At 38.8% G+C, this 21,410-nt stretch overlaps 2 protein-coding genes and 1 non-coding gene across 3 annotated transcripts; 1 reads left to right on the top strand and 2 right to left on the bottom strand.

The window, feature by feature from the left end:
- Nucleotides 1-2,163: 2,163 nt before the first annotated feature.
- On the bottom strand, nucleotides 2,164-2,236 carry TRNAG-CCC (transfer RNA glycine (anticodon CCC)). The gene has a single exon. It is a non-coding gene; the product is annotated as a tRNA-Gly (tRNA).
- A 3,990-nt stretch (nucleotides 2,237-6,226) lies between these two features.
- On the top strand, nucleotides 6,227-7,162 carry LOC129642015 (olfactory receptor 7G1-like). The gene has a single exon (XM_055566580.1). It carries the CDS (start codon nucleotides 6,227-6,229, stop codon nucleotides 7,160-7,162), a length of 936 nt encoding a protein of 311 aa, XP_055422555.1.
- Nucleotides 7,163-16,322: 9,160 nt separating this feature from the next.
- Nucleotides 16,323-19,112, bottom strand: LOC129642014 (olfactory receptor 18-like). Its single transcript, XM_055566578.1, has 2 exons — nucleotides 19,096-19,112; nucleotides 16,323-17,274 (listed from the first exon to the last, which is right to left on the bottom strand). Exon 2 carries the CDS (start codon nucleotides 17,250-17,252, stop codon nucleotides 16,323-16,325), a length of 930 nt encoding a protein of 309 aa, XP_055422553.1. The 5' UTR covers nucleotides 17,253-17,274; nucleotides 19,096-19,112.
- Between the last annotated feature and the right edge of the window lie 2,298 nt (nucleotides 19,113-21,410).

The raw sequence follows: 21,410 nt of genomic DNA, 5'->3' as shown, positions 1-21,410 counted from the left end.
CTCTAGTTGCGGTGAGTGGAGGCTGCTTTTCCTTGTGCTGATCATGCTTCTCATTGCAGTGGCTTTTCTATCTCTCTGTCTCTCCCTCCACCCCCCACCGGCATGTTTTATTTTTTTTTTTTTAATTGAAGGATAATTGCTCTACAGAATTTTGTTGCTTTCTCTCAAACATCAGCAAGAATCAGCCATAGGTACACCCATGTCCCCCACTCCTGAACATCCCCCCCACCCCCACCCTCCGGCTCCCTCCCCATCCCACCCTTCCAGAGCCCCTGTTTGTGTTCCCTGAGTCCTACCGCCAATTCCCACTAGCTATCTACATTACATATGGTGTTGTAAGTTTCCACGTTACTCTCTCCATACATCTCACCCTCTCCCTCCTCCCCATCCCCGTGTCCATGGGTCTGTTCTCTATGTCTGTTTCTCCACTGTTGACAGTGGCTTCCCTTGTTGCAGAGCACAGGCTCCAGGCACGTGGGCTTCGGTAGTTGTGGCATGTGGGCTTAGTTGTTCCACGGCATGTGGGATCTTCCCAGACCAGGAATGGAACCTGTGTCCCCTGCATTGGTAGACAGATTCCTAACCACTGCACAACCAAAGAAGTCCTCCACCTATTTTTCATCACCTTTGACTCTCCCCATGCCTCAGGCCCTGGCAATCTCTGCTCCTTTTTCTGTCTCTATAAATGTTTCTAATCTAAAAAATTCTTACAATATATGTCATACAATTCATACAATATATGTCCTTTTTTATTTTCCAATTTTTGATTGTGAAAAACTAAAAATACAGCAAAAATTGAAAGAATGATACAATTAAAAACCATTTATGGACTGCTTACATTCAACAGTTACTATTTCACAATATTTGTTTTATCAGTCTACATATACTAATTTTCTTCTTTCTTGTGGTGTTAAAATACACATTGTATAAAATTATACCATCCTAATTATTTTTAAGTTCACAATTAAAAGTGTTCAGTATAGGAAATTTTTCATCTTATAAATCTGAAATTCAGTTTCCTTTAAGCAGTAGCTCTCCTTTACCTCATCTTCCTAGCCCCTGTAACCATTTTACTTTCGTTTTCTATGAATTTTGGTATTTCAGATACTTCTTATAAGTGAAATTTGTCTTTTTCTGACTGGCTTGTTTCACTTAGTTTAATGTTCTCAAGCTCCATGCATGTTGTAGCATGCGGCAGGCTTTCCTCCCTTGCTAAGGATGAATAATATTCCATCATATGTAAAATACACATTTTGTTTATCAATTCATCCTCTGGTGGAACTTGGGAAGCTCCCACCACTTGGCTATTATATATAGTTCTCTTATGAATAAAGATGTATATATATATATATTTCATTTTAATTTCTAATGCACAGGTTCCTTTCTGTCTTTAAGAGTACTATCTGTGTGTGTGTGTGTGCACACGCATGCATGTGTGTGTGTGTGCTCAGTCATGTCTGACTCTTTGTGACCCCAAGGACTGTAACCTGCCAGGCTCCTCTACCCATGGGATTTTCCAGGCAAGAAGGCTGGAGTGGGTATATATATTCAGTTGCTTATACCCGACTGAATACAGAGTTTCAGAGTTTCCTACTCCAGGGGATCTTCCTGACCCAAGGATCAAACCTGTGTCTCTTGCATCTCCTGCATTCTTTACCACTGCTCCACTATCTACTTATACTTTACCACTGCTCCACTATCTATACTTATGTTTTAATCTTTCCAGAATGTATTTTTAAAATATCATACAATTTAATGCACTTTTGTGTACTGTTCTTTATTTTGTTTTTTTAATTAATAAATTACTTTTTTATTTAGAAATTTTTCTTTGTGGAAAGCTTTTCACTGTTAGATGAAGAGATCTTTAAAAAATATTTATTTATTTATTTATTTGGCTGTGTCGGATGTTAGCTGCATCATGTGGAATCTTTTGTTGTGGCACGCAGAATTTCCAGTTGTGGTACATGGACTTACGAGCTCTGAGGCATTTGGAATCGTAGTTTCCCAACCAGGGATCAAGCCTTTGTCCCCTACATTACAAGGTAGATTCCTCACTACCTAACCACTGGACCACAAGGGAAATGCCTATTTTTAATTTTTATTTTAAAAAATTATTCATCTATTTGGCTGGGCCAGGTCTTAGTTGGGGCATGTGGGATCTAGTTCCCTGACCAGGGATCGAACCTGGGCCCCCTGCATTGGGAGTACGGAGTCTTAGCTACTGGACCACCAGGGAAGTGCCTGTACTGCTCTTTATATTTCCGCTCATGTATCAATTCTTAGAACCACCACTACTCAGGATACAAGGCAGTTACATCGTTCATGGATAAACTACCTTGTGTTGCACTGTAATCACACGTTCCTTTGTCTTTGTGAATCACTATGAGCCACTGATCTGTTCTGCATCCTTACAGCTTTGTATTTCTCATAATACCACATAAATGAAATCATATATCACCACACTGTTCATAAATACAATGGCTATTTTCATAACTGGCCTAAATGAAAAAAATCCATGTGGACTTCTCTGGACAATGCATAAATAATGTGCTGTATTATAACAGAAAGCAGCAATAAAAAGGAGTTAGGTATTGATTCTCTCAATAACTTGTATAATTCTCAAAGGTATGCTGAGTGAAAGAAGTCCCCTGTAAAAAGCAAACATTTATTTAAAAATTCTTATCCTGTGTGGCCCTTATGGAAAACAGTATGGAGATTCCTTTAAAAACTAGGAGTGAATCGACCATATGACTAAGCAATCCCACTACTGGGCATATACCCTGAGAAAACCACAATTCTAAAAGGTACATGTACCCCAGTGCTCATTGTAGCAATATTTACAACGGCCAGGACATGGAACCAACCTAGATGTCCATCAACTGATGAATGGATAAAGAAGTTGTGGTATATTTACATAGTGGACTATTACTCAGCCATAAAGCAGAATGAATTTGAGTCAGCTGTAGAAAAGTGGATGAACCTACTGCTGCTAAGTCGCTTCAGTTGTGTCCGACTCTGTGCGACCCCACAGACGTCAGCCCACCAGGCTCCCCCGTCCCTGGGATTCTCCAGGCAAGAATTCTGGAGTGGGTTGCCATTTCCTTCTCTGATGCATGAAAGTGAAAAGTGAAAGTGAAGTCGCTCAGTCGTGTCCGACTCTTAGCGACCCCATGGACTGCAGCCTACCAGGCTCTGCCGTCCATGGGATTTTCCAGGCAAGAGTACTGGAGTGGGGTGCCATTGCCTTCTCCGGTGGATGAACCTAGAACCTGTCAAATAGAGTGAAGTAAGTCAGATAAAGAAATACAAATACTGTATATGAACACATATATATGGAATCTAGAAAAATGGTAATGATGAACCTAGTAGAGAACGAGCTTGTAGACACAGCGGGGGAAGGTGAGGGCGGGATGAATTTAGAAAGTAGCATTGACATAATACACTATCATGTGCAAAATAGTTAGGAGGAAGTTGCTAAACAACACAGGGAGCCCAGCCTGGCGCTCTGTGATGACCTAGAAGGGTGGGATGAGGGGAGGGGAGGGAGGGTCAGAGGGAAGGGATATATATAATTATGACTGATTCGCATTGTTGTATGGCAGACAGCAACACAAAACTGTAAAGCAATTTTTCACCAATTAAAAAATAAAAAAATTAAAATCTCACCCTAGAGTGGATTGATGATCTGATTCTTGGTTTGATAGGTTGAGCTTTTTGGCATCAAGTTATTCCAGGCTATTTTGAAGTTTGAACTGTGGATTCATTTTTTTTTTAATTTTATTTTATTTTTAAGCTTTACAATATTGTATTGGTTCTGCCATATATCGAAATGAATCCGCCATAGGCATACATGTGTTCCCCATCCTGAACCCTCCTCTCTCCTCCCTCCCCATACCATCCCTCTGGGTCATCCATGTGGATTCATTTTAATTGCTATGTTTTTTCCTTCCTCTGTTTCTCATGTTTTATCATGCAATAGCTTCACAGCTGCCCTTACCAAAAACTAGCCTTGAATTCACTCTAATAACTAATTTCTGCTGCCCACTGATTTTGAGAGTATAAAAAATCCAGCCACCAGACCATCAGGTAGCTTGATTTGGTTTTGCCTTTGAGGCTTCTTTTGAAATTTTCTACTGTTTTAAGTCTAGAGTTAAGGTCCCAGGCAGTGTCCAAGACTTCATGTTCACTCTAATTTCTCAATAACAAACCTCCACTGAGCCCTTGGCTTTTAACTTTTTATACCTCTATGTCTTTTATACTTTTCTATTATTTTATGTGTTTGAAGCAAAAGATGCTAAGATGGTAAGGAGTGACTTTACAATGCCATCTTGTCTCCTGTTGGTTTTACTATATCATGGCAGTTATAGGTTAACAAAATTCATACAGTAGCAGTGAAAAATAGAGGGAAGAAATGGATAGGCACATGAAAACATTAATCTCCTTAAAGATGAAAAATATTTTAATTAATATTAATGTGGAATATCATCTCCAATTATTGGGTAAAATCTAAATAAATATACTGAGATTAAATCTGCACACTAGCATTTTGCCATGACATTGGAACCTCTTACAATTCCATGAAAAAATTAAGAGATGGGCATGAGCCTGCACAGACACAGAAAAGTGAGTGGTATCCACTTGGCCTCATAGAGTCAGAGAATCGGCCACCTTGAATTTCTCTCATGTAGTCTTCACCTTAAGATTTTGCACTGTCCTGGGATCACAGTGACAATGAATTGGCTGATTAATGAGGAACTTTGGAAATTGAATCTCCAGGGTTCAAGACAGTAATATGCTTGTGACCATCTCAGTCATCAGTCTCTCTCAGGAAGGAAGAAGCGCAACTGAGACTCCTCTCGTAAAGGATTCCTCCTGCCCAGGATATGGTGACTCATTCAGATCTTTTGTTCTTCCTAAGGACAGCTCTTCTCTATGGTACCTCAGAGGTGTCAAGCCTCTTCCTATTGTGATCCCAGCCAGGTATCACAGGTGATATCTCTTTGCGAATGTTTGGAAATGAGGGCAAATATTTTGGTACAAGTTTATCCAGGAAAGGCTGTGAAGACAGTACCTACATCAGGTAGAACCCAGTCTCTGCCTAACTTATGTCATCTTCACACTTTTTTTTTGCATTTTGTACCAATACTTGTAAACATCTGTTTTACTAATACCATATTCTTTGCTGTAACCTTGAGCTTTTCTTCCTGAGTAGAAATCTGCTTGTTCTACAACAGGGTGACTTTTTTTTAGATTTTTTTAAGCTGAAGTGCAATTTTATTTTTTTATTAATTTTTATTGGAGTATAGTTGTTTTACCATGTTGTGTTAGTTTCTGCCATTCGGCAAAGCAAATCAGTTATAGATATACCCATGAAAAAGTGACCCCCTCTTTTTTAGATTTTCTTTCCATTTAGGTCACCACAGAGCATTAAGTAGAGTTCTTTGTGCTATATAGTAGGTTCTTATTAGTTATCTATCTTATACATAGTGGTGTGTATATGTCAATCCTTATCTCCAAATTAATCCCATTCCCTTTTCCCCCTTGGTGTCCATAGGTTTATTCACTATATCAAATAAGGTGACTTTTTTTTCTGATGTTTCTCTGTGTTCCTGTGATGGTGTGGATGGGCAGAAAGGTTGGTAAGTTCACCTTCTCTTTCCTGTTTCTTGATATATCTTTATATTATTTCTGATGCTTGGTACTGAAGTTGCTGGTTACATAGAATCTTCACTGCCTCCCTAACCCACTGTTTCTCTTTACAAAGTCACCAAATGTTTTTAATAATAAGAAGAACATAGATAGTATAACTTAAAAATACAACCAAGTCTTAAAACTTTCTAGAATTAATTGTTTGTACTCTGAAATATCCACATCATTTTTTTAAAGGAACCCAGGAATAAAAATGCATACAGAAGGCATTCCTTTTTTGTTCCCTCAGTTTGTCTCCTTCCATTCCCCAAGTGGCATTTACCTCTTTCGATACCCCTGCTTCTTCTTCAAGGACTACATATTTCATTGTATCCTTACCACATCTTTTTAAAAGAATATTTATTTGGCTGCACTGGGCCTTAGTTGTGGCACTCAGAATCTTTTAGTTGTGGGATCTAGTTCCCTGACAAGGATTGAACCCAAGCCCCTTGCATTGGGAGTGTGGGGGGCTTTAGCCACTGGATCACCAGGGAAGTTTCCTGGTTATCACATCTTTTTAATCAGACTCATCAATAGCATGGAACCCAGAAACTACACAGATGTTTCAGAATTCCATCTTATGAGACTGTCAGAAGACCCAGAATTGAAGACCATCTTCTTCAACCTGTTCCTGTCCATGTACCTGGTCACTGTCCTGGGAAATCTGCTCATCATCCTGGCTGTCATCTCTGACTCCCACCTCCACACCCCCATGTACTTCTTCCTCTCCCATCTGTCCTTTACAGACATCTGTTTAAGCACAACCATGATCCCAAAGATCCTAGTGAACATCCAAGCACAGCGTCAGTTCATCACTTTTACAGGCTGCATCATCCAGATCTGCTTTGCCCTGACTTTTGTTTTGTGGGAAAATTTTCTCCTTTTAGTAATGGCCTATGACCGCTATGTGGCTATTTGTCACCCACTGAGATACACAGTCATCATGAACCCTCGCCTCTGTCTTCAGCTGATTCTACTCTCCTTGTTCACCAGCACTGCAGACGCCCTGCTCCACGGTCTGATGGTGTTACGACTGTCCTTCTGCACAGACCTGGAAATCCCCCTCTTCTTCTGTGAAATTGTTCAGGTCATCAAACTTGCATGTTCTGACACCCTCATCAATAACATCCTGATATATTTAGCAGCTGGTGTATTTGGTGGCATTCCTCTTTTTGGAATCATTTTCTCTTATATTCAAATTGTTTCTTCCATTCTGAGAATGCCATCATCAAGCAGAAAGTATAAAGCTTTTTCCACTTGTGGGTCTCACCTCTCAGTCATGTCCTTGTTCTATGGGACAGCTTTTGGGGTGTACATTAGTTCTGCAGTTACTGAATCTTCTAGGAAGATTGCAGTGGCTTCCATGATGTACACTGTGGTCACTCCCATGATGAACCCCTTCATCTACAGCCTGAGGAACAAAGACATGAAGGGAGCCTTGAGGAAACTCTTGGGAAGAATATCTTTGCTGTGATTGTATCACCTGATTTTGGCTGGGTGCTCTAGAATGAATCAAAATTAAAATAATATGAATGAACTACTCTGCCTGACACTTTCATCACCAAGTTATTTTTTTTTTTAATTTTATTGAAGTATAGTTGATTTTCAATGTTGTGTTACCAAGTTCTTAAATGAATAGATAACATGATGGCCAACTACATTTCAACTTAGCATTGAAAACCAACTTGTTTTTCTAGCTCTGTGGTTTCTTTATTTTTCTTTTTTTTTCAATTTAATTATTTGGCTGGGCAATATCTTAGTTGTGGCATGCAAGGTCTTTAGCTGCAACATGTGAACTCTTAGTTGCAGAATGTGGGATCCAGTTCCCTGACCAGGGATCAAACTTGGGTCCCTTGCCTTGGGAGTATGGAGTAACCACTGGACCACCAGGGAAGTCTCTAGATCTGTGATGTTTGCCACAAATTACCTTTCTCTAAGGTTTTTTGTTATAGCAAACAGAAGCTGAATCTGAGGCAGATCTTCTCGGTATGATAATTTTGGGTGGAATGTTCTCAGCACAAGAGAAGTGGAAAAAGTTGGATAGGTCAAGGTGTAAAGAAGTCTGTGGTCATACAGAAGTAGAAATGTGAACTGCACCATGTGAACTGCACCCCAGAGTTAAGCCTGCTATGAGACATGGTGGCCGATCTTTCTTACCAGTTTAGAAATTCTTAAGACTGGTCACTCACTGGTAAATCAGACATATGTGGGGCAACATTGACATCCACAACACTCAGCTTCATCATCTATAAAAATTTGTGATTAGATTATCACTGTGGATTGAAATGATTGCATGATATTTTAAATTGGTTAATGAGGAATCCTTTATAACAAGATAAAGATATCCTTCCTCTAATATGCTCAAACAATGAAGATAGTTATCCTCATTACAAGGATTTCAGAGGTACAAAATGTGCGGGAGTGGGAGAGCAGAGATTCATTCATTCCTCCATGAAGTAGCTTCAACCCAGAACTGACTCCCCTCCTGGACTCAAATGGCTGAATCAGATGCAGGCGTCATATCTAGATATGAATCCCAGAGGCCAGTACAATCAACTGCCCTTCTCTGGGTCTGTTGTTAATTGAGGGTCTATTAACAATAGATGTTTCCATTGCATCATCCATAAGATATTACCTTCAATCCTATCACTGAGAATAGGGTCATATGCCAATGACTTAATCCAGTTCCGGATAAAGAACAAATGATACTGTGAAAGCCTTATACTTATCGTGTGTGTGTGCTCAGTCACTCAGTGGTGTCCAACTCTATAACCTGCCAGACTCCTCTGTCTATGGAATTTTCCAGGCAAGAACACTGGTGCCAGTTGTTATCTCTTACTCCAGGCGATCTTCCCAACCCAGGGATTGAACCTTGAGTCTCCTGTGTCTCCTGCGTTGGCAGGTGGATTCTTTACTACTGAGCCACCTGAGTGCAATTATTGCTGCAAAGTTAATTTCCATAAGGATGATAAATACTTAGACCAATGCCCTAGTAAAATTTAATAGTATTATCATGTTCCACAAATTTCCTCTAACCTTGAGTCTTATAATGTTATTGATCCCATGTATTTCTCCACTTGCTTTAACAATTTGATTTGTTTTCTTTTATTGTTATATTTATCAGCCTTTTCCTTCTAGTCTGAATAATATAATAAAATACATAATAAAAATAAATAATTATTAGTCAGGCAAGGCAAATGTTGGTAATTTTCCTCTGGCATCTTATTTGCTTTGAAACCTTCTTTCTCATTGGCTTATTTACAAGAATGTACCTGAATTTTCACTTCTTTCCTTAGTCATTTTATATCATTGTGTTTCTTACACATTTCTGGTGAAGTCCACACAGAAACATTGTGAAATAAAATCAATTGTATCATGAACGTCTTAGCAATTGGGTGTAATCTTAGGCCTGTAGTGGAAAACTTTAATTTTTTTTTTTTTTTTTTGGCTGTGCTGGGTCTTTGTTGAGGTGTGCAGGCTGTTCATTGCGGTGTATGGGCTTTTCTCTAGTTGTGGTGCATGGGGGCTTCTCTAGTTGCAGTGGGGAGGTTTAGTTGCCCAAGACATGTGGAATCTGTTTTCCCAACCAGGGATTGAACCTGAGTCCCCCACATTGGGAGGTAGATTCTTAACCATTGGACCACCAGGGAAGTCCCTCATGGAAAACTTTTTAATGTGTCTTTGTGAAGAAAGCTGTTCTACGGAGAACTACTTTCATTTGACAGAGAAGTGCTGAGAGTAAGACAAGGGAAAAGGGAGGTGGACAAGATTAGCTGGATCCGTTTCCCCAGAAGCACAAAAATGTATGGTCATCTGTCAGAATCACCTCTGTGGTGAGTTGGTGAAAACAATGGAGCTGTCAAGGGAGAATCAAGGGTGTGGATGAAAACCTTCTATTCACTGAGAAGTGAGAGGTGGTTTTATTTTAAGCACCAAATCTAGGGAACAGCTCCCTGGCTGGCACTCCTGTTCACTCTAGTGCAGAGGATCCTCCATTGTTGTCATTAGAACAGCTGCAGAGATTAATTACCTGAGACCTTTGTTCATACTGAGGTATCCCTGACCTCCAGCAAGAACCACTAATTTTGAACTTCAGAGGTGGGGGGTATGTGCATGCCTGCTAAGTTGCTTCAGTTGTGTCCAACTCTTTGTAACCCTATGGACTGTAGCCCACCAGGCTCCCCTATCCATGGGATTCTCCAGGCAAGAATACTGGAGTGGGTTGCCATTCCCTTCTCCAGGGTATCTTCCCTACTCAGGGATTGAACCCGCATCTCCTGTGTCTTCTGCATTGCAAGCAGACTCTTTACCAGCCACCAGGGAAGCCCCAGGGGGTATGTGCTATTCTGCAAAAGTAGTAACATAATAAAATGCACGTAACTGACCTGAAATTTAAATAAATAAATAAATTTTCTCATATTGCACTTTGGAAATTTCATTGTGCTTTGGGTTATGACAGTAACTGATTAATTTCCAATATTCTGTATATCTACATTATGTTTGATGACTGCAAAATAGATATCCTTTATGATACTGATGGAAATTTTGTTTGCTTTTCTTGTTAAATTTATCAGCCTTTTTCTTCTGATCTGAGTAACATAATAAAATAAATAACTATTAGTTTTTGTAGCTAGGTTTCTGCCATTATGAGTAAATCTGAGGGTTTTTTTTTTTAATATTTCTTGGTAGAATGAGAGAGGGGATCCATATCATCATCAACACTTTTCATTTATAGTAACAGCTTACTGGGTGTAAAAATTATTTCATCAAGTGGCATACCTCTTATTAATACATGATTGAGAGTCTTTTGATCTTCCTTTCTGTTAAATATCTAATTGTGATATATCTACTGAGTTGTTTATCCTTTTCCCACTCATTCATATGAGTTATTTACATAATCAAAACATTAGTGCTAGTCATACACATTGCAGATTTCTTCAAGTATATCACTTCTATTTGGATATCCTCTTCAGTTTTGCTTCAGATGAATACAAGTGCTTTGTTTTAATTATGTAGTTGTAGTTTGTCAATACTTTCCATAATGGCTTGTACCCAATATGTCTTGTTTATGAAATCCATTGGTCTTGCATTTATATATTTTAAATATGTAATAGTTCATTTATTTCCAACTGTTACCTCCCTATTATGATATTTCAATCTCAAATCTTCTCTATTCTCTTCATTTATGAAACTCACATTTCTATGAACATCTTAATTAGACCTCAAGTGACTTAGATTATTAATCTGATAAAAAAGAAAATTGTTTGAATAGATTAGTACCATGTTCATTTTTTGTTTGTTTTGTTTTTCGCTTTACATCTGATTTGTTTTTTGTTGCTTATATATCGTATTGTAATATAGTTGACTTACAATATTGTGTTAGTCTCAGGTGTATAGCAGAGTGATTCAAGTTATACATATACATTATTCATGATTAGATTTTTTCTCATACAGGTTGCCACAGAATTTTGAGTAGACATCCCTGTGCTATACAGTAGGTCATTGTTGGTTGTCTATCTTATATATAGTAATAGTGTGTTTATGTTCATCCCTATCTCCTGATTTGTCCTTCACCCCCATGTTTTCCCTTTGGTAACCATAAGTTTGTTTTCAATATTGAAAGTCCATTTGTAAAACTATTGTAAGTCTGTTTCTGTTTTGCAAATAAGTTAATTTGTATCTTTTAAAAATTCTATTTCATATATGAGTGATATCATGATATTTGTCTTTGACTTACTTCACTTAGTGTGATAATCTCTAGATCCATCCAAGTTGCTACAAATTGCATTATTTTATTCTTTTTTATGGCTAATAGTCCTTTGTATATATGTACCAAGTCTTCTTTTTACAAACAAATTTTTGGAGTATAGTTGATTTTTAATGTTGCATTGGTTTCAGGTATACAGAAAAAGTGTATCAATTATACATATACATATGTTCACCCTTTTTTAATGATTATTTTCTCATATAGACTGTTATGGAGTATTGAGTAGAGTTCCTTGGGTTATAAAGCAGGTTCTTGTTGGTTATCTATGAACCACATCTTCTTCATCCACTCCTCAGTCGATGGACGTTTCGGTTGTCCCACGTCCTGGCTGTTAGAAATAGTGCTGCAGTGAACACTGTGGCGCATGAATCTTCCCAGATTACAATTTCCTCCAGATATACGCCCAGGAGGGGAATTGCTGAATCATACAATAGTTCTGTTTTTAGTTTTTTAAGGAACCTCTATATACAGTGTTTGTACCAATAGGCATTCCTACCAACAGTGTAAGAGGGTTCTCTTTTCTCCATACCCTGCTGCTGCTGCTGCTAAGTCGCTTCAGTCGTGTCCGACTCTGTGCGACCCCATAGACGGCAGCCCACCAGGCTTCCCCGTCCCTGGGATTCTCCAGGCAAGAACACTGGGGTGGGTTGCCGTTTCCTTCTCCAATGTGAAAGTGAAAAGTGAAAGTGAAGTCGCTCAGTCGTGTCCGACTCTAGCGACCCCATGGACTGTAGCCTACCAGGCTTCTCCGTCCATGGGATTTTCCAGGCAAGAGTACTGGAGTGGGGTGCCACTGCCTTCTCCGGGCTCCATGCCCTATCCAGCAGCTATTGCTTGTAGATTTTTTTTGATGATGATGACCTTTTTTTTTTGTGGCTAATGCTAATGCTAATGCTAAGTCACTTCAGTCGTGTCCACCTCTGTGCAACCCCCACAGACGGCAGCCCACCAGGCTCCCCCATCCGCTTTAAAATTTTTTTTAATTTAATTTTAATTGGAGTATAGTTGCTTTACAATGTTGTATTAGTTTCTACTGTACATTAAAGTGAATCAGATATATATATATATATATATATATATATATTCCTTCTTTTTTGGATTCCCTTTCCATTTAGATCACCACAGAGCATGAATAGAGTTCCCTAAGCTATACAGTAGGTTCTCATTAGGTACCTATTCTATACATATTGTCAATAGTGTATATATGTCAATCCCATCCCCTTTCCCACCCCACTGTGTCCATATATTTGTTCTCTATGTCTGTGTCTCTATTTCTGTCTTGCAAATAAGATCATCTATACCATTTTTCTAGATTCCACACATACGCATTAATATACAATACTTTTTTTCTTTCTGACTTACTTCACTCTGTATGATAGTCTGTAGGTCCATCCATATCTCTACAAATGACTCAATTTCATTTCTTTTTATGGTTGAGTAATATTCCAGTGTATCCATGTACCACATGTTCTCTAGTCACTCATCTGTCAATGGACACTTAGATGGCTTCCATGTTCTGGCTATTGTAAATAGTGCTGCAATGAACATTGGGATGCATATGTCTTTTTAAAATATTTTTCAAATTTTATTTATATTTTTAATTGAAGGATAATTGCTTTACAGAATTTTGTTGTTTTCTGTCAAACAGTTTTCTCTGGGTATAAGCCCAGTAGTAGGATTTCAGGGTCTTATGGTAGTTCTATTTTTAGTTTTTTAAGGAACTTCCATACTGAACTGCATAATGGCTGTATTAATTTACATTCCCACCACAGTGCATGCAGGTTTCCTTTTATCCACACCCTATCCAGCATTTATTGTCTGTAGATTCTTTGATGATGGCCATTGAGGTGATATTTCATTGGGGTTTTGATTTGCATTTGCATTTCCTTAATAATTAGTATTGTTAAGCATCTTTTCATGTGCTTTTTGGCCATTTGCTTGTCTTCCTTGGAGAAATGTCTATTTAGATCTTCTGCCCATTTTTTGAGTGGAATTTTTTTTATATTGAGCTGCATGAAATGTTTGTGTATTTTAGAGGTTAATCTCTTGCCAATTGCTTTATTTGCAAATATTTTCTCTCATCCTGAGGGTTGCCTTTTTGTTTCATTCTGACACCTTTCTGTATTCTCTTTTTAGATGTCCAATTGAGAAATTTCTACCCTCATTTTTATCCATTTGTTATTTGTGAAACTTATAACCCCCCTTTTATTTTGTGACTTAATGTTTTACATACTATTAGATGGACAAAAATATATCCTATTGACTGTTGCTATTAATAGAAATAGAAGCCCTTGGTGGCTCAGTGGTAAAGAATCTGCCTGCAATGCAGGAGACACTGATTTGATCCCTGGGTCAGAAAGATCCCCTGAAGAAGGCAATGGCAACCCACTCCATTATTCTTGCCTGTAAAATCCCATGAACAGAGGAGCCTGATGGGCTACAGTCCATGGGGTCACAAAAGAGTCCGACGTGACTAAGAGACCAAACAGCAGCAACAGAAATAAATGAACTGTTGCACGTCTCAGGAGTTTATAGAGCTCTCTGTGTAAGGTCTGGTGGTCCAGGGAGGAAGGGAAATGGTGGATGTATGTGTTACAAAATGTCTTCTATTTTTCAAAACTTATGCAAGGGCAGAAGTGTAGTATGGAATTTGGCCCCACCCAGAGAGATACCACCTTTGCCCGAGCACCTGGCAGGTAATCATTAAATGCTGGAAATTTCCTTAGTGATAGGAGTGATGTTATTCATCCTGGTTATTCATAGTGGGTAATGTGGACAATACCTGATAGTTTATGCTAATGAGATCACTGAAGATGGAGTATGGCTATGCTAACCATTGAATGAATAGAGCTTTGGGCAAAATGACATCAACTCAACCTGGCAGCTGGAAATTGAGTTCAACCATATGGGCAACAATTTAATTAAGCATGTTTATGTTATGAAGCCTCTATAAAAATTCTAGACACTGACACTCAAGTCAGCTACCTAGTTAGCAATATTCTTTTTGTATATTATCATGCCCTTTATCCAGGAAGAGATAATGGGTCTGGACTCTACAGAGAGAAGATAACAAGAACCTTCACTATGGGACTTCTAGGTCCAACCCTATGTGTATCTTCCTTTGTCTGGTTCTAATTTGTATCCTTTGCTGTAATAAAACTAATATCATAAGTATAGAATTCTCATGAGTTTTGTGGGTCATTCTAACACATTACTAAACCTGAGGGATTCCCCTTAATTTGACTATTCTAGAGAATTACTGAATGTGAGGGAGTCCCTGATTTGTATAAGTAAGGGTGGTACTGGAAATCCTTGAACTTTTAGCTGGTGTCTGAAGGGAAGGCAATCTCATGAGGAGTGCTCCCTTAAGCTTTGTGGCTTGGCAAACTCTTTGCAGCAAGGCAGGGGGTGAAAAAAATCAAGCCAAGTTGAAGTCCCTCAAAGGTCTCTGAAAACTATCAGAGAGCTCTGGAGCTAGAATGATCCCTTAGAGTCAGCTGGAGTTGGGACAAAATCATACAGTCATTGGATGTGGGCTGCCTGGTGGCTCTCTGTAGCTGAGGCAGATTGCTTTAGGAGTTGATTGCAGAGAGCTGAGTAACACCCAACATTGGAGAAATATGTCCCTCATTCCAACAGTAGATTTTTTTTTATTGTGGTAAAATAACATAACATAAAATAATATAAAATTTACTGTCTTCATGATTTCCAAGTAAACTTCACATGGTTTTGCAACCATCACCACCATCCATCTGCAGAACTTTTCATCTTCCCCATCTGAAACTCTGTCCCCACTAAACACTAACTCTCCATTTCTCCTCCCAAAGCGTCTGGTAACCAACATTCTAATCTCCATCTGCATGTGTCTGACTACTTTAGGTACCTTATATAAGTGGAATCTTTCCATTTTTCCTCTTTGTATCTGGATACATAATATGATACATAATACATAAAATTTTGTTCTTTGTATCTGGATGTGGTGGTTGGAATTGGAAGAATTATCAGAAAAGTTGGTCATTGACTTTGGTAGACACTCTTCCATCTGCTCCTTGGAAAGCATACATATGAGGTTTCCTAGGAAATTTCCAGTTGATAACTCAGTATTAATCATATCTCATTTCAATTTCAAAATACCCTAGTTTGAACAGGAAATTAGTCATCCTATTTGCTCAAAAATCTGGCAAAGACCATTAAGAAACAAAAATGCACTAAATATTTTGGTCCTTAAGGTAGAGTCTAGATCCTCAAATCAAGGTGTAGGCAAAAAAATCATAGGAAAAGTATAGAAACAATAAATAAGAAGAAAGCGAGAGCTATGATTATTTTGCAGTGCTAGAAATAAGACTCCCTGTGAACAGAGGTCCTGGATAATGTATAAAGAGAGTGAGAAGGGTATACTGATGTACTTCACGAAGTCCAGGAGAGCTATGACTTGTGTGGGGAGTCCAAAATAACTTATTATTTCTATTAAAGCTATTCTAAGAGGAAAAATGGGGCTTCCCTGGTGGCTCAGTGGTAAAGAATCCACCTACCAATGCAGGAGATGCCAGTTTGATCCCTGGGTCAGGAAGAAACCCTGGAGAAGGAAATGGCAACCTATTCCAGCATTCTTGCCTAGGAAATCCCATGGACAGAGGAACCTGGCAGGCTCCAGTCCACAGGGTCACAAAGAGTCAGACATGACTGAGCGACTAAATAACAATTTCAACAAGAGGAAAAATTGTGTAAACAGGAAGCAGAGTGCCAAATAGGTACAAATCACTATGGGACTGCAGATTCAGAATTTCTTGTTGCACATATTTGAATTTACTGCCTTTCCCAGTATTCTGAACCAAAAGAAAAAAAAATGTTGACACAAGTATTAAAATTAGGCTATTCTGATGATAATCCCCCACAGAGCACTCTTGATGTCCTTGTTTCTTAGACTATAGATGAAGGGGTTCAGCATAGGAGTGACCACAGTGTACATGACCGAGACCACTGCACTCTTCCTGTGGGAAGATGAGACAGTGGAGCTGAGATATACCCCAAGGGCTGCTCCATAAAATAAGCAAACAACTGACAGATGAGAACCACAGGTAGAGAAGGCTTTGTACTTCCCATCTGATGAGGAGACTCTCAGAATGGAGGATATAATTCGAATATAAGAGTAAAGGATCCCTGAGAGTGGAACTCCAGCCAAGATGGTACCAATGAAATAGATTAATATGTTACTGGTGGAGATGTCTGAACAGGCAAGGTTGAGAAGTTGAGAAAGCTCACAAAAGAAATGAGGGATTTCCACATCTGCACAGAAGGTAAGCTGTGACGCCATCAAGTAGTGAAGTTGAGAGTTCAAAAGGCTGATGGAAAATGACACCAGGACCAACAAGCCACAGAGGCGGGGGTTCATGATGACCAGGTAGTGCAGAGGGTGACAGATGGCCACCAACCGGTCATAGGCCATCACCGTCAGAAGGAGACTCTCCAAGCATGCAAAAAGAGAAAAGACGGTCACCTGAGCTAGGCAGCCTGCATAAGGGATGGACTTGCTCTGTGTGTGGAGGTTCACTAGCATGTTGGGGACAGTGGTGGTGCTTATACCAATGTCAGCCAAGGACAGATTGGAGAGGAAGAAGTACATGGGGGTGTGGAGGTGAGAATCAGAGCTGACAGCCAGGATGAGGAGCAGGTTCCCAAGCACAGTGGCCAGGTACGTGGACAGGAAGAGTCCAAAGAGGAGGGGCTGCAGGTCTGGATCATCTGAGAGCCTCAGGAGGAAGAATCGTGAGACACGTGTATGATTGTGTGGTTCCATGAAGAAGGGACACCTTTTTAAAGAGAAGAGGATGTTGAATAAACAACACAAATATAGAGGCACAGACTTTAAGTGTCCAGAGTTTGGATTTGAACAATTCAAAATTCAGAAATAAAGTATGCATGCTTGAGGACCATACAGCACAATTCATTGAGCAGTATTTTTCAGTGTGAACACATCTTTACTAATGCTGAAGACATTCATTTTTTCCTTCATACATCTATTTTAGAGGCATGGGGCCAAAGAGTATTAGAGAAGTAAGGACATTTTGAGATCACAATCCATGAACATGGTAATATATCTGTCCCCTACCTTTGAGAGAAAGATATAGAATAAAAAGTATTCTTCTTTTTTAAAAGAGTATTATAATTAAAGCACAAGAAACAGCAGTCAAAAGTACTATATCTTATTCAAATGAAGTACAAGAAATTCCCTTGATTTGCACTGTAGTCTCAGAAAGCTAAAAAGCACTGTCTCTGGATTCTAAATTAAAATCAAATGTTCACAATCAGATAGCATTTGTATAGGCTAAGTAATTTCAAGGGTTTTTCATCTTTATTTATATTTATTTATTTCATCTTTATGATATTCATCTTCCATGGAAGTAACTGCTTATTCAAATATATGGGTTGTCTGGTCAATGTCTCTTTAAATATAACTCAAATATTAATATTTGACCTTGATGGACTCCACATTTTGATAAGTATATTTTTGTTAAAAGTGTAAACTCATATGGCATCCACGATCCTGAAGATAGCATTAATGTACGATGCAGCAATTATTAAATAATAATTAAATTTTAATACTTTGAAGTTTTTTTCATTTTTGTAGAGTTTTTCTCAGTGCTATATACTCTTGGAGAAAGGTTTGAGGTTGAGTTTGCATTTTACTGTATTTGTTTGTAAGGCTAGGAAAACTTCTTAATTGTGTCTTTACTCCTAAACGTTTGTAAAGTGTTGCTGCTGCTGCTGCTGCTGCTGCTAAGTCGCTTCAGTCATGTCCGACTCTGTGCGACCCCATAGACAGCATCTTACCAGGCTCCCCCGTCCCTGGGATTCTCCAGGCAAGAACACTGGAGTGGGTTGCCATTTCCTTCTCCAACCCATGAAAGTGAAAAGTGAAAGTAAAGTCGTTCAGTTGGGTCCGACTCTTAGCGACCCCATGGACTGCAGCCCACCGAGCTCCTCCGTCCATGGGATTTTCCAGGCAAGAGTACTGGAGTGGGGTGCCATTGCCTTCTCGGTGTAAGGTGTTGACTCCTCATCAAATCCAGTCCTCTTAAGAATAGTTGAAAATTTTAAGAACAAAGCCCAATCTCAAACCCTAAATTGGTTTTCTTATGCCAGATTAAGAGCTGTTCAGGTAGTTCTTTTTTATTGAGGAATCAAGTTTCAATCAACATTGAACTCCCTGAAGGCAACTCAAGTCTTCATTTCTCCTGACATGTCAAAATATGAGTGTAATTGGGAAAAATCCAAATGGGGAAAAAAATAGTAATATCACAAACAGTTGGGTAGTTTGTACATCTGTAAAATGGGTACATTAATTGAACTGAACTTACAGGTTTGCTATAAGCAATTAAAGTACTCACACTTACAAGCAACTGGTCACCATAGTCTAGCCTAGTTAACATATAAAATTAGCTTTCACATGCCCTTTTACTTCCCAACTTCTGTCAGTTATACTTCAGAGGCTTGTTTTAATATCCAGATAAGCTGAATTTAAAAATTGAAAAACCAAAAACTATGTATGTATCTTAATTTAATTGAACTTACAGTCATTATAATGTTGATGTAGCTATCACAAAAAGGAATCTGTGCCCTATTTGTCTATTAAAAGTCAAAAAAAAAAAAAAACTAGAGGGAATTTTGCTCTCCCTGCATGATCTTATTCCCTTGCACTTCAGTGTTTCCCCATGTTAAACACATCATGAGTTGGGTAAGAATGTTTTCTTTCAGTGTTTCCATAACATTTGTATTGATTTATGTATTCATAAGAAGTTTTCTTGAAAACTTTACTAGATACTACCTATCATAGATGAGTCCCTATTTACTACTTTATGAAATACTTCTATTTCAACACATAATATGATGTATGATATTACCTGAGGGATAAATTTTATTTTCCTTTTCAATTTTTTATTATGACACAGCTAAGAAAATTCTTGGACCCCTATCTATATTACACAAATAAAAATCCCAAAAGACATATGCATCTAAGACTATTGTTTGAGTTTTAAAAATTGAAGCATGTGCAATTTTCCTATTCCTATCTTGTTTTTCTTGTGTGATAAAAAAGATCACACAAAAACAAGTGCATGCTCTGATTGTCAAGGTATAAAATTAGAAAGATCTCTGAAATCTCACTGGCAATAGGCTTTTCATGATAAAATCACAGGAAAATTCCCATCTTGTATAGGGAATGACATTTCTGTAACTCAAATATTTTAGATGGGCTGGAAAATGCATTCTTATTCACAGAAACCCTATCATCCATAATAGTCATACAATAAAAGCCCCTGAAAACCACTTAGTCTATTTGTTAATTCACAGATAAATTCACCAAACCCCCAGCAGAAGAAACCCACCATTCTACTTCCATTTGATCATGTGGGGCTAAAGCAGGTTTCAGAAGAAAACAAGCAATCCACTCTGGTGGGACAGAGTCCTGGGACTGGAATTGAGAGGCCCTTGTCTGAGGCCCACAGCTTTCATACACTAAATATGGAGTGTGTGTAAATCTCCCTACCTCTCTGCAAAGGTATTCCTCACATTGAAGTCAGGCCAATAACACCCATTTGTAGGACATGTAGGGTGTCAGGGAAGGGGAAATTACCCCTTCTACCCTTCTGGAGTTCTTGTGGCTGGATTAATAATAAAATCAACACAAGGCACATTAACAGGAGAAAAAGGAATCGAATATTAATTTGTGCACTTGAAGGTCACATAAAAATGGAAACTAAGAAGTGGCCAAAGCAGGCAGCTTTTATCCTCTTTAGATAAAGAAACAAAGCATTTGTAAGAAATTGACAGGACAAGGAAACTTAGGCTTTGAGTGCTTCATTAGTGAAGAATCCAAACAGTTTGAGCTTGAGGTAGTGTATTGAAGAAATAATGAGTTTTGTTCAAACAGATTTCTGGGCCCTAAATTCCCTATGTCTGACAATAAGGATGTCCTTCTCCCCCTAGATAAAGCTTCCCAGGTGGGTCAGTGGTAAAGAATCCATCTGCCAAGGCAGAAGATGCAGGAGACACGGGTTTGATCCCCAAGTCAGGAATATCCCCTGGTGAAAGAAATAGCAATTCACTCCAGTATTCTTGCCTGGGAAATCTCTGATGGGCTACAGTCCAAGGAGTTACAAAAGAGACAGATGCGACTGAACTCACATCTCCCTCTAGATACAGGGAGTGCCCCTTTCATTTGAGAGATTTTCCTCCTTCTCAGGGAGACAGAGGAGGATCAGAATTTCCTTCTTGCATTGGCTGCTTCAGAAGCAACTTCATTTCAAACTGATCAATAGATCATTGCAGTATGCTTTGTGGCAACCCATTCTGATCCCCAGTAGAGGTATCTGACGAGGTCAGCACAATAAATATTCTGTCATAGGTTTTGAATCAAAAGTTGCATCATTACTGGAGTAATTGGATATTGATGAAACACAATCCTAATAAAATTTAATGATCTTATATTCTATTTTATATAGGAGAGGTAGAAGCCTATTGAAGGAAAGTTACAAGGCTCAAAACAGCCTGGAGTTAAAACTCCCCTACAGGTCCTCCCCACCATTCTATGCAAAACAAAGAACTTGCTCATCTGAAGAAAAATATGGACATTAAGGTTGATTACACCCAGCTCCCAGCTGGTTCAGCCTCTGATCTCCAAAATTCCATGCCCCAGCCATTTAAGAGATAACTACTCCGAAAAACCTTGGAAAAGAGCAGGCTCCCTTAAGACAGTAACTTTCCACATACGTGCCTATGTATACTTACTTTTTTCTTGGATAAGGGCAGCAGCTCACTAATCTGACTGCTGCCCCTTCTCGCCTCATTAAAGGTGATCTGTTCCTGTAGCGTGCCAGTCTCGTTCTTTTTCTGAACCTTGCCTTCTCTAACTCCCTTACCCTACATTTTTGGTGCCGAAACCCAGGAGTTTGAAGTT

Source organism: Bubalus kerabau, chromosome 1, assembly GCF_029407905.1.
Source record: "Bubalus kerabau isolate K-KA32 ecotype Philippines breed swamp buffalo chromosome 1, PCC_UOA_SB_1v2, whole genome shotgun sequence".
In the NCBI taxonomy this organism is placed as follows: domain Eukaryota; kingdom Metazoa; phylum Chordata; class Mammalia; order Artiodactyla; family Bovidae; genus Bubalus; species Bubalus kerabau.
Note: the sequence above shows the minus strand (reverse complement) of the source record. Positions and strands in the feature narration are given on the sequence as shown.

Excerpts from the sequence above, each read along its gene's own strand:
- LOC129642015 (XM_055566580.1), top strand. The coding sequence starts at position 6,227 with ATGGAACCCAGAAACTACACAGATGTTTCAGAATTCCATCTTATGAGA.
- LOC129642014 (XM_055566578.1), bottom strand. The coding sequence starts at position 17,252 with ATGGAACCACACAATCATACACGTGTCTCACGATTCTTCCTCCTGAGG.